General features: G+C 43.9%; 1 protein-coding gene across 1 annotated transcript in view; it reads left to right on the forward strand.

Moving 5' to 3' along the window:
• Positions 1-14006, forward strand: part of GABRA4 (gamma-aminobutyric acid type A receptor subunit alpha4) — a 104646-nt gene that overhangs the window by 57593 nt on the left and 33047 nt on the right. The window contains exon 8 of the mRNA XM_053256649.1: positions 11338-11597. Coding sequence (XP_053112624.1) covers positions 11338-11597 — 260 coding nt within the window. The remainder of the gene's footprint in view (positions 1-11337; positions 11598-14006) is intronic.

A 14006-nucleotide genomic window follows, 5' to 3' on the forward strand; every position in this document is an offset into this window, starting at 1 on the left:
CCTTCAGCAAGGTCTGTTCTTCTATGTGTATAACAATTTTGTCCTTAAATATGCTTTCCATCAATTTATCATGCATAGAAATTAGCTAACCAGCCTGTAATTTCCCGGATCCTCCCTGGATCCCTTTTGGAAATTGGAGTTACATTGGCTACTTTCCTGCCCTCTGGTACGGAGCCTGATTGTAAGGACAAGTTACATATTTTTGCTAGGAGATCAGCAATTTCACATTTGAATTCCTTCAGAACTCTTGGGTTCTGGCCCTGGCGATCTGTTAATTTTTAATTTTTCAAGACAGTTTAGAACATCTTCCCTTGTCACCTCAAATTGGCCCAGTTCTTCAGCCTCTAAACCTGAGAAGCTCAATTTTGGAGAGGGTATATGGTCGGTATCCATGAAGACAGATGCAAAGAACTCATTCAGCTTCTCTGCAACCTCCATATCCTCCTTAATAATCCCTTTCATGCCCTCATCATCTAAGGGACCAACCGCCTCCCTGGCATGTTTTCTACTTCTAATATATTTAAAGAAGTGTTATTCCCTTTGATACTTCTAGCTATATGCTCCTCAAACTCTCTTTTTGCATCCCTTATTGTTCCTTTGCATTTCTTTTGCCAGAGTATATGTTCCTTTCTGTTCTCTTCATTTGGGCAGGACTTCCATTTTCTGAAGGAAATCTTCCCTTTTATAGCTTTGCTGACTACCTGTAAGCCACGCTGACATCCTCCTGAACTTGGTGAACGCTGGCACCCTCCTGAACCTTTCCTCCTTCTTGGTATACAGCCCAACGGAGCTTCTAGTATTGTTGTTTTTAAAAGTTCCATGCTTTCTGGAGTGATTTGACCCTCCTGACTTTCCCTTTCAGCTTCCATTTGACCAATCTCCTCATTTTTGAGAAGTTTTTTCTTCTGAAGTTCAATGCATCTATGTTGGACTTCCTTGACAATTCTCCACTTGCATATATGCTGAATTGGATCACACTATGGTAGGGGTGTCAAACTGTGGCCCTCCAGCTGTTGTTGGCCTACAATCCCCATCATCCCCAGTCACCATGGCCAGTAGCCAGGGATGACGGGAGTTGTAGGCCAGCAACATCTGGAAGGCCTCAGTTTGACACCCCTGCACTATGGTCACAGTTCCCCAATGGTTCTGCAAATCTGACATCTTATACCAGGTCCTGGGCACCACTCAGGATTAAGTCCAGCATCACCATCTCTGGTTGGTTCTATGACTAACTGTTGTAGGGCACAGTCACTTAGCATGTCTAGAAATTTGGCCTCTTTCATTACCTGAATGTGAATATACCCAGTCTATGTGTGGGTAGTTGAAGTCACCCATTATTACTGTGCTCTCTCTCTTTGATACCTCTCTTATTTGCTTCTCCAACTCCAGGTCACTCTCAGCGTTTTAATCCTGAGGGCAGTAGCATGTTCCTAGTAAAATATTGCCTTTTAGTCCTCATATTGTTACCCATAATGATTCTGCAGAGGACTCCAGTCCACCCAGGTTCTCTAGCTTGTTGGAATCTATCTCTTCTTTAATATACAGTTCTATTCCCAGTCCTCCCCTCCCTATCCCTTCTGTAAAGTTTATATCCAGGAATAACAGTGCCCCACTGGGTCAATGGCTGATTATGAGAACAACCTCAGTGTGTGAAAGAATTATAGTTGTTTCAACTGAAACCTTCCTGAATGCTTGCATTAAATTGATTTTCTTTTCATTATATTTCCAATTGAATATAATCTTCTGGAGACTTTCAGCACAAAAGTTTAACAGATAAAGAGCTGCTTTATTAAAGTGCCCCATGATAATCCCACCATTTTTCTTAAGCACCAAAATGAATTGTTTCCTGTAATGTAGATGTCATCATTTCTATTTGGATTATGTGAGAAATAAGAAAACGTACAAGGAAGCTTTAGGCTACTACATTATATATTAGCACTTGCATGCCAGTTAAACAATCTAATTTTCTTTTCTTTTTTTAAAAGGAATTGGTTTTAACAGTATACATTATAGGATAATACTTAACAATAAGAGACATTGGGAACACCTCTCTGCTGTGCATTTGTGTGTATGCACAGAGAGAATCAGAAGGATTAATAGCATATTGTCATATATTTGGAATTACTACATTAAGCTGAAAGGCCCTTTTAAAATAAAATATGTAAATGTCCAAATAAAGTAATTGCCTTACAGTAGGATACAATCCTTGTTGACACAATGCAATACCATTTATGTTCCTATAAGGAGCTGCCCTCTTACATTATATTGATTCAGAGGATACTTACTTCTTGCCCAGCACTGCCTACACTACCTGGTAGGGGTGTGCATGAACCATTCGATGTTGAATCAGTTCACATTGAACTGGGCCAGTTCTGTGGCTTGATCGTGAACCGAACTGGGGCCAGTTTGGTCTGTGATCAAACCGAACCAAGCTGGTTGGACGTCGAAGGGGAGTGGGCCAGCAGCGGGAAAGCTGCAAGAAAGATTGTCTAAGGTTCTCACCGGCTTGCCATTCGCTGCCCCCCCCCCCGGTACAGTCCAATTGCCACCAAATTGTTGTTTAAACAGGCTGCTGGTGTGGCAGTGGCACTTTCCAGCCTCTGCGGAGTGCTGCAGCAGCACATGCAGCCTGTTTAAAAAGTGATCTGTTGGCGACTGGACTTTTACTGTGGGGCGGTGAGCCAGTAAGAAGCTTAGGCTATCTTTCTCCCTGCTTCCCCGCTGCCCTTCACTGGATTCCCCCACCCCTTTACTTGTACATGGGAATCCTCAATGGATTCCCCTTTACAAATATATCTGTCTGAACTTCCAAACTGGTTCAATTGAACAGACCAGACCTGTTGGTCCAAACGAACCAGTTCGGCAGAACACAGTTCAGTTTGGATTAAATTCGAATTGAACTGCAGTTTTGGGTTCATGCACTGACTGGCAGTGGCTCTCCAGCATTTCTCATAGAGACTTTCCCTCTGCCTCCTCTCTGAAATGTTGTTTAACTGGAGGCTCAAGCTGGTTCTTTTGTCCATGGGTACTTCCCCCAATTCTAAATGTTACTGATTTTTTTTAATGATATGGAAATTAGAGAGCTCTAGTAACTTGCAGTATTCTGCAGGAAGCCTGGTGAGATCTCAGAGACCTTTCTTAGTGAAGATATTGCTGGTCTCTCTATACTGCTCCAGATTGGCTCCTGCACATCTTTCAAAATCTGGAGACGCTGTTAATAAAATGCTATATGTACATAGTGTGGTATAAGTTTGCATGAACATTTTAGCATGATCCTCTACAATTTAGCTTCAGGTTTTATCTCATGGTAAAAAACCTGCTCTCAAAAGCCCAGCCTGGGCTTCCTTGGGCCCTAGTCAAATATATCGATTTCTCTGCTCCCTAGCTTATGCTCTGCTTAAAGCTCTGCCCTGGCTGCTCAGATACTAGACCTCCCTCCTGCCCAAGTAGAGACCGAGAGTCCTATCAGATGCAATGCAAAACCAAGTTTTATTTTTTTTTATTACTCCTTTTTCCTTTATTGCTATGAGGTTACATTATATAGACATAATCAAGGATAATAATACATGTAAATATGAGTGAGAGAAAGAAAGAAAGAAAGAAAGAAAGAAAGAAAGAAAGAAAGAAAGAAAGAAAGAAAGAAAGATCGATCCCTTAACACAGCTTAACATGATAGGATACAACCAACACAGGAGAAGATTTTTTTTTTTAACCACCTTCTCTCAGGGTATTTGGCTTATGTTTCAAAGCACAAACAGTTCATTGAAGTTTGACTGAATCACTAAGAATTCTTCTCTACCTTGGTGATGAAAAACAACAACCACCCAGTTCAAATGCAGACAAAGAACACATATCAGTAATCCAAAACTGTAATTCAAGAGTAAATTTGTCTTCTAAAAGCAAGCAGAGATTAGCTCCACAGAGGATCAGCAACAGCATGGTTGGGTTTTTTTGGTTTTTGTTTTTGCTGCTGGTGGTTTGTTTGGCCCCAGGAGCAGAGAGAGGCTGGTGGCAACCCATGTTTGGCTGCTGCAGCAGCCCCCTGGCTCCACTCCCCGCATCTGACATCAGCTGCAGGGGGCCAGCCAGTAGCCACGCGTCTGATGTCAGGCACGGGGATGTGGTCTCCCTCCCGAATGGGGTCGCGCGGCCCCATTTGGAAGGGAGAGCGGCCCCTCTGCTTTGTCAGTGGGTCCAGGAGCAGCTCTCCCTGCCTTTAAAAGGAGCAGCTCTCCCTGCCTTTTAAAAGGCAGGGAGAGTCACTCCGGCTGCGCTGCCAACGCAGCATGTGCCGATTTCGGTTCCAAATGGGGCCGCTTGGCCCCATTTCAGAGCGAAATAACAGCCCCCGCATATGACGTCAGATGCGGGGTGTGTGTCTGGGGCCGCAAGGCGTGGCCCCTGGGGGCGGCAGCCTTGGTTCTTTGATCTCGTTCGCCCAATGGTGGCTCTGCCCCCATTTGGCCCCTCCATTTCCCCAGTCCTCCTGAATGCAATCCTAGAGTTTCATGCCTGCCTAACTCATGGCAATGTTTCACCCTGTCACTCTCTCCCTTACCATTGGTTATCAGCTTGGTGTGGAAGAGCTCCATGAGCTGCTTCAGCTATTTTTGCCCATCCTTCATTGCTTTTGGTTGGTTAGAGCCTAACTGTGGCACGCCTATACAAAGATGGGTAGCCTGCAGCTTTCTTATTATCATGAAGCTTTCTTTTAATAGTTAGGTTAGAAGGAAAGGAAGATGGGCACCTCTCACAGCTTACTTTCAGCTCCTGTAGTCACCCTGTCCTTCCTCTCTACCCTTGAAACTCCTGGTCAATGTCTGTGCCTAGTATGCAACAGAGTTGCTGTTGTGGGCTGTTTTTGGTAGTGGTGACGTCAGTAGTCACTAGGGAGATTTCACCAGAGCACTTGCAGAGGAAAAACCACAGAGAGGCTGGTTCTCAGCCGCTCTGTGCCAGTATCTCTGTGGGCAGAGGTGGAGTTCTTGCAACAAGCTGAGAATAAACCACCAGGGTTAGTTGGGACACAACATGATGGTGAACTGAAGCATGGTTAAAACAAGCCAACTACAAACTTATGGTTATAAAGGTCAGTTTATTGGGCCAAATTGAACATTGGTTGAATTTAAGAGGTGCTTTTGGACAAAAAACAAACAAGCAAGGAATGCAGAAATTCAATCAAGCTTTGATGTTGTGTCTGAACGTGCCCCGAGAGGGAGATTAGCGCTTTAGCCATTCGTGCATTTTATCTCCACTTTAGAGGCTAATTCAAGAATCGGCTATATACTGGGACAAGAGAAATGGGTAGCAGTGGTGGTTATTGTATTCAAGCTGGAAGATTCAGATAGCGTTACAGAGCAGGCAGAGGAGTTCAGGCAAAACTGGACAAGTGCTCATTTGATTGCTATTTAGGTAGAATGAAGAAATGGATGGAGTAATGGAAGGTGGAAGATGAGCTGTATGATCTGGGAGTTTATTGTATAGCAGAGTGGATAAAACTCAATCATGTTTTTCTTTAAAAATTAAAAATCATATTTTGAAAAATATTAAATCAGATTTTTATTTTGTTTTAAAATAAAATAAATTATTAATTAGTTATTCTTTTCTTTTAAGAATAACTTGGCTAAAATTAAATCTGACTCAAGGGATGAGTTGTGAAACATCACACAAAATAAAGCTGCATAGAGCATTACTGTATTGTTGTTAAATGGACAAATCAAAGTTGTTATAGGTTAGATTTGACATTTATTATACTATATTATGCAACCACCTATAAGCACAGCACAGCCAGCTGTTTCTCTTTAGCACCATTTAATGTACTAAATTACACACCGAGAGAAAACTCCTCTGTGGCATGTTGTGGATAGGGTTTTGTGTTGGGAAGGGGGAAGACGACAGGTCCGGGCTGTGCCGAGGAGAGAACCGTTGCATGAGGGGATGGGTGGGGGGGCAGCTCACCAAGCCAACTCAAATGCCAGTGAGACTTGGACTGGGTCTGCAGGCTATGGGCATGTAGTTCCAATTAATGGTCTCCCCCATCCAAGAATTATTCCTGTGAACACCATTGGTTCTGTCAGTGGTTTTAAGTATGCAGCTGTTCATTCATCATGTGATGAACACCCAGAAGCTTGCAGGAGAGAGAAAACACCTGCTCCTAGGTAGACCCCAGGGTGAGAGACTGGGTGCCTGCCTGTTTGCTTCTCCTGCTGCCCCCCTGTCTGTTATCTGCCCCCCCAGGACTGGCTGCTGTGCTGAGGCGAGGCCTTGCAGGATTGGGGCTGGGGAGGAGGGTGACTTGGCAGTTTCCTGAATTCCATCTGCCTAGAGCTGCCTGCTCAGGGCTATATAGGCTTCTGCCGGTGGCGGCGGGCCCGCCACCGGCAGGGTCACCACCGAAGGGGCGACACCAAAGGGGGTCGCCTCTTTGGGGCAGCCACTTCAGGGGACAGTGAGGGCAAGGGCCAGGTCTCTTGGCCTAAATATTTGTATAGGGGGTGCATTTAATAGTGGAGCTTTTGTTTTAATTTGTCCTGGGTGAGATAGTCCTAGGATGTGTCTGGGCTTACCTGGAGATGGGGAGAGAGGGGGCGTGTTCACTGACTGTGGGGTGGCCATTCCGGTGGTGGTGGGGAACAGAAGTAGTAGCGTTGGCAGGTCAGCGGGCCGTTACAGGGGAAGGGGACTTGGAAATCTAATAGCTGTTTCCACTTCTGGCTGTCTTGCCAGCTCTTTGACCTTGGGGAGCAGTGCCGATCATCCTTGGAACCTCACCTTGCTCCTCTGTAATGCCAGGTCTGTCCAGAACAAATCAGAAATATCCATGATTTGATTCTGGATGAAGGTGCCGACCTGGTATGTATTACAGAGACCTAGCTGGGGGAGGCTGGGGGCCCAGTGTGGTCCCGGCTTCTTCCTCCAGGCTGCTCTGTTGAGGAATGGGTGAGGGACCGTGGGCAGGGAGGTGGAGTGGCTGTGGTCTATAAGAATAACCTTTCCCTTACCAGGATCCCTGTTACAGTGTCGGACCATATCGAATGTGTGTACTTAGGTCTGGGGACCAGGTATAGACTGGAACTTCTGTTGGTGTACCGATTGCCCCGCTGCTCAACAGAGTCCCTAACTGAGCTGACAGACTTGGTCTCAGACTTGGTGTTGGAGCCCCCAGGCATGTGGTGCTGGGGGACTTCAATGTTCACTTTGGGACCAATTTATCCGGGGCGGCGCAGGAGTTCATAGCAGCCATGATGACTATGGGCCTATTTCAAGTGGTCTCGGGGCCAATGCACATTGCTGGTCACATGCTTGATTTGGTCTTTCACTCTGATCAGGGTGGTGCTCCATGGGTGGGGAATCCTGTGCTTTCCCCATTGTCATGGACGGAACACCACCTGGTTAAGGTTGGACTTACAATCACTTCCCACCTCCGCAGGGGCGAGGGACCTATTAAGATGATCCGCCCGAGAAAGTTATTGGATCCAATAGGATTTCAAGAAGCCTTGGAGGGATTTCGTGTTGCCTCTGCTGGTTATTCTGTTGATGCCCTGGTGGAGAATTGGAACAGCAAACTCACTGGGGCAGTAGAAATTATTGCTCCTAAGCGTCCTCTCCGACCTGCTTCAAAATTGGCCCCTTGGTATACGGAAGAACTACAGGGGCTGAAGCGGCGAGGTAGATGACTGGAGCGCAGGTGGAGAAAAACTCGGCTTGAATCTGACAGACTGCAACATAGAGCTCATTTGAAGACCTATGCTCAGGTGATATGTGTGGCAAAGAAGCTATTCTTTTCTACCCGTATTGCATCCACAAGTTCACGTCCGGCCGAGTTGTTCAGTGTTGTGAGAGGGCTAGTGAGTGCCCCTCCTCCCTTGAATCAGAATCTGGAACCATGGATTACCCGCTGTGATGTGTTTAATGAATTCTTTGTGGGGTGAATTCTTTGTGAAATCTCTCGTATTCGGGCCGACTTAGACTCCTTCTCCACAATTACCTCAGTGTCTGATGTGGAGGTGTCCAGCGACTCCTCTTGTGTGATTAGGTTGGATCAGTTCCAGTTTGTGACTCCTGAGGATGTAGACAAGCTGATTGGAATGGTGCAGCCTACCACCTGTTCTCTTGACCCTTGTCTGACATGGCTTATATTTTCTGGCAGGGGAGTTGTTGTAGAAGGCCTGGTAGAGATTATAAATGTGTCTCTGAGGGAAGGTAGGATGCCTCCTTGTCTTAAGGAGGCAATTATTAGACCGCTTCTGAAGAAGCCTACCCTGGATCCCTTGGACTGGAACAACTACAGGCCTGTCTCCAACTTTCCATGGCTGGACAAGATAATTGAGAGAGTGGTGGCCTCCCAGCTTCAGTCTTGCATGAAACTGATTATCTTGACCCATTTCAAACTGGCTTTCGGGCTGACTATGGGGTGGAGACTGCTTTGGTCGGCCTGATGGATGATCTCCAATTGGCAATGGACAGAGAAAGTGTGACTCTGTTGGTCCTTCTGGACCTCTCGGCGGCTTTTGATACTATCGACCATAGTATCCTTCTGGAGTGTGTGAGGGGGTTGGGAGTGGGAGACACTGCTTTGGAGTGGTTCTGCTCCTACCTCTCGGGCAGGTTTCAGATGGTGTCCCTTGGAGACTGCTGTTCTTCAAAATCTGAACTCTTGTATGGTGTTCCCCAGGGCTCCATATTGTCTCCTATGTTGTTTAATATCTACATGAAACCACTGGGAGAGATCATCAGGAGATTTGGTGCAGGGTGCTATGAGTATGCTGATGACACCCAAATCTATTTCTCCATGTCAGCATCATCGGGAGAGGGCATAACCTCCCTAAATGCCTTCCTGGAGTCGGTGATGGGCTAGATGAGGGATAACAACCTGAGACTGAATCCGGCTAAGACGCAGGTACTCATTGTGCAGGATCGGAACTCGAGAGATGATTTTGATCTGCCTTTTCTGGATGGGGTCACGTCCCCAGAAGGAAGAGGTACGCAGTCTAGGGGTGCTTCTGAATCCGAGCCTCTCCCTGTTCTCCCAGGTTGAGGCGGTGGCCAGAAGTGCCTTCTATCAGCTTCGGCTGATACGTCAGCTGCATCCGTTTCTTGATGTGAACAACCTCAAAACAGTGGTACATCTGCTGGTAACCTCCAGACTGTATTACTGTAATGCGCTCCATGTGGGGCTGCCCTTGTACGTAGTCCGGAAACTACAGTTGGTCCAGAATGAGGCAGCCAGGTTGGTCTCTGGTTCATCTTGGAGAGACCATATAACTACTGTTCTGAAGGAGCTACACTGGCTGCCGATATGTTTCTGGACAAAATACAAGGTGCTGGTTATAACCTATAAAGCCCTAAACAGTTTGGGCCCTGGGTATTTAAGAGAATGCCTTCTTCTGCATTAACCCCACTGTCCACTAAGATCTGCTGGAGAGGTCCGTCTGCAGCTGCCACTGGCTTGTCTGGTGGCCACTCAGGGACGGGCCTTCTCCGCTGCTGCCCGAGGCTTTGGAATGCGCTCTCTAGTGAAATAAGATCCTCCCCATCTCTGACAGCTTTTAAAAAGTCTTTAAAAACACATCTCTTCACCCAGGCTTTTAATTAATGTTGTTTTAATGGTTTGAATGCTGTTTTAAAATATTATTTTAAAAAATTTAAATTGTTGTAATGTGTGTGCTCCCACCCCCCCATTTTTGTTTTAATGAATGTTTTACTTTGTTTTTATTCTATTGTAAGCTGCCCAGAAACGTATGTTTTGGGCGGTATAAACATATTTTAATAAATAAATAAAATAAAATATATGTGAACCAAAAACCAGTTCAGAGAGTATATACATCAGGTGGCTGGAAGAGACAAGAACGTTAAGCAGTCTTGGCCACCTACTTGCTCATCTTGTAAGGATGTTTCATCAGGATCAGGATGACAAATGGATGAACTCCTTAACTTGCTGTAAGGAGCAAACCTTGCCATGTGCTACTCCTGCTTGCTGTGCATCTGATCTATTGCTCAGAGTATCCATGTGCAGCTTTCTCTTGCTGGATCAAGATGTGTGTGGGGTGGGTGAGTGGATATACACACACACATGCAGAATTGTAGAACAGAGAGCTTTGCCCTGCAGTGATTACACTCTGTACTAATTCAAGCTGTAGCCTCAGTTCAGGCTCTGTAAATGGATTGTTCCAAATCATTAGAGCTATATTACCAAACTGTCAGTAGAAGCACTGTATTGCTGTATTTGGTCACATATTGCTGTCTCCTCTGTTGCTTTATTAAAATGTATAGTCTCCTATATTCTTTTAAAGCAATATTGAGTTCATTTTTCCTTATTACCATCTGGAGAAAAGAAAAAGAAGAAAAAGCTGTAAGAATTTGCAGTGGAATCATTGTCATTTTGAGTTCTAGATAAACTGAATAAAAGATAAACTTAAATTTGCAACTGTAAAGCACTAAAAAACAACAACCTATTAAGCAATTTTGATATTTTTAACCTTAACTATTTTAAAAACTGCTGCACTTGAAAAAAGCACTTAACATTAGTTGGTATTGGGGTCCAATAGACCACAATTAAATCATTTTAAAAGAGAGATGTATTTGACAATGGCCATGATTTAGCATAGAATTAAGAAGTTGTGAACAAACATAATGATTTCAATTTGAAGTAAAAGTATATGAAATTGTATTTCGAATGATTGACAGCCAGACTAAATTACTCATAAGTAGCCCCATTGAAATAATGAGACAAGTTAGTCCTGTCTGTGTCCCATTAATTTCAATAGGATTACTCACAGTAATTTAGACTGGCTGCTAGCGCGTGTTTATAGTGAACAAATACTTACACGGGGATGATATTTGGAGTTTGTAATGATGCACCTCCAGTGTGAATTCCTATGAAGTATCTCAGATCCCTGATGCCTCCTGGAGACATGGGGGAAAACCCTAAATGGTTAATACCTTATTTTAACTGTTGCATCAACATAAAGTATCTGTTGTGTTAAATGAGAATTGTTACCATGCTGGGGTAAATTAGACACCAATATCTTGTTCATACAATATTTTCATTATCCCCTTTGTGGCTTCATTGGAATAATTGATTCCAATGATCTGTTAGTGAAATCTTCAAATAAAGCTAGAAAAAGAAAGGAAGGGTGCTGAAATGCTTCAGAGCAATTGACCCCCTTGCTGCAAGAGAATACATGAAATATGGACTGGAGCATTTTACATGGTATTTTTTCAACTCTTTGGGGCTTGGTTATGACATCAAATATATAGGAGGATTTAAAATGCTGATTTTCTTCTGTAGTAAATAAATGCAACAAGAAACTTTGCTTTGTTTCTTCTCTTTTAAAGGAATCACCACAGTTTTGACCATGACAACTCTGAGCATCAGCGCAAGGCATTCCTTACCCAAAGTATCCTATGCTACTGCCATGGACTGGTTCATTGCTGTGTGTTTCGCCTTTGTATTCTCTGCACTTATTGAGTTCGCAGCTGTCAACTATTTCACTAACATTCAAATGGAAAAAGCCAAAAGGAAGGCTGCAAAAGCCGTCCCTGAATTTCCAGCGACTCCCATTCAGAAGGAAAATTGTACAGAGGAGGCACCTACGGTAATAAGTTTTTCATACACATTAGAACTTCCCCTGCCTCAAAAACCACTCTAATACACATTAGAACTTAATTACCACATATGTCAAAAAGATGATCCCTAGAGTGGGCACTGGGCAGGTGAATACTAGTCCCAATTTCCCTTCTCAGCTGACTTCCTTGGCCCCAACCTCCACCATGTTGCTTGAGACTCTCACCTTTTTATGTGGTCTCAACTGCCCTCTTACCTCCCTGCATTCTTTCTGCCAGTCCAATTTGTCTGTAGCTCATTCCAGCATCCTTGTGAGGAAGGAGGAAAGCAGTGCCGTTATCACATCAGCAGCCATTATGCCAGTTTCCCTACCATTATCTCAGACCTCTGTGTTCCTTCCTTTAGGTTTGTCATCTGCTAGGCAAGCAAAGAGGTTAGAATTTGTAACTGCTGACGTTTTATCACAAAGATTCTGCTTTTCCCCTAAAGCAGTAGAAACCAGCCTAGTTCCCCTATGCAGTTTCTAGAGGGAAGCGGCATTTGGGAAGCTGTCTCCCAGGTGAAGAGTGGCGGTTCCACAACCACAATGTACCTTCTCTTCTCCTCAGCTTTCTGATGGTAGCTCTCAAGTCCATGTCAGCAAAATGGTTCTGGAAGGGTAAGTGGACAGCAGGGCCAACATTCCAGGGGTGCTTGCCTCAACTTCCATAGTTGCTCCCAGTTTCTGCCTTGAATTCTAGAGGAGGGGCAGTTTGGGAGGAGAGGCAAGCTGGCAGCTCCTTGGCCAGATGAGATCCCCTACATTTCAGGGAACATGATCAGGAGCATTCTGATCTCTGCTGGCTGTCTGGGGCATCTTGACCTGTGATAAGACAAGTGTGAGGGGGAGGTCAACATTTTAATATACTTAGGAAAGCAATAAAAGCCATTGGACCAGCATTTGTGGACCAACAGTCTCACAGAGGTGTGTGATATTATATAAGATCAGGAAAGGTACAATTCTTTCAAAGCACTGGAAATAGTTGGTTATATAGTGGTAATATATCATTCTAGAATAATTCAGAGACCAGGGTTGCACAACTGTTGCCCTCCATCTCTTTTTGGATGACAACTCCCATAATCCCCAGCCACAGTGGTCAATAATAAGTTAGCCTGTGCAAATTCAGGTTCGGAAATTTGGATTTTAGTCAAAATCAGTAAAATCCAAATCCAATTTTAAAAAACAACCAGATTGATAAAGTCAGAATTAAGTCAGAATTAATTTTGAACTATCAAATTAATTTTGGAAATACTTCAAAATTTCACAATTAGCAAAATGGAATAGGATTTTGCCCCTTAGAGGTGAATGGGGAAATGGGGGGAAAAAATCACTAAAATTCACTGTTTGGTTCTTGAGCTTTGAAACTTGCCACACATGTGAGTAAGGAGGTCAGGGCTGTCTATAGTAAATTTGAAGAAAATTGGTCAATCTCTTGATTTTTAGTTAATGTTTAATTTTTTTTGGTAAAAATGGTGAAATCTGGCTTGTTTCAACCTTCCGAAACTGAAGATGCCACTAGGACCATCATTCCACCAGTATGTGGAGCAATTTGCCCTTTGCCTTCATGAAAATTCCTCCACATGCGCCTCCCCCCCCTTTAATATGGATTGGCATACAGTTATGAAATCTAGCAAATTGCATGAAGTCCACATTGGCAGGACTGGTGTTATTGGTATTGGTTTTTTTCAAGGCTGTGGGTAGCTCCTCTGATTTGGGGGGATTTTTTGAAAAAGAAAAATGGGGTGGGGGGGGGGGACTGGCTTGTTCCAAGCCAGAACTTTACAAAACGTTGTGGATCTGAAGCCCTCCCTAGGACCATCATTCCACCCCTATGTAGAGCAACAAGGACATTCCTTTGATTTTATATTAATTTTTGGCTTCCCCACTGCTGAAGCACAGTCAGTAAAAGTGAAAATACTTTTGAATGTATCTGGTTTTGTGATTAGAAAGAATTTATCACTTTCCGTTCTAGCCATTAAGGGATTAAAAGGTGTGAAATCCTTTCAATCCCTTTCAAAAGGTCTGCTTGTTCCTGCAATAGGGAAGAAAAAATTAATATAAAATCAAAGGAATATTCTTTTTCCTCCACATGGGGTGGAATGATGGTCCAAGGAGAGGCTTCAGATACAGAACCTTTTGTAAAATTCTCGCTTGAAACAAGCCATATTTCACCGTTTTTATCCATTTAAAAAGAAAAATGTCAAAAAAAAAAATCACCCAAAATCAGGGGATGAAAACAAGTCAGAATTCACCAATCCAATATCACCAGATCCCATAGAATCAGGATCTGATATTTTCAAATTTGGATTAGGTCAAATCCAAATCAGAGTTTTCTGAACATGTGTGCACAGGCCTAATAGTAAGGAAATATGGGAGTTGTAGTCCAATATCTTCAGGTTG

This window comes from Hemicordylus capensis, chromosome 5 (genome assembly GCF_027244095.1).
Source record: "Hemicordylus capensis ecotype Gifberg chromosome 5, rHemCap1.1.pri, whole genome shotgun sequence".
NCBI lineage: Eukaryota > Metazoa > Chordata > Lepidosauria > Squamata > Cordylidae > Hemicordylus > Hemicordylus capensis.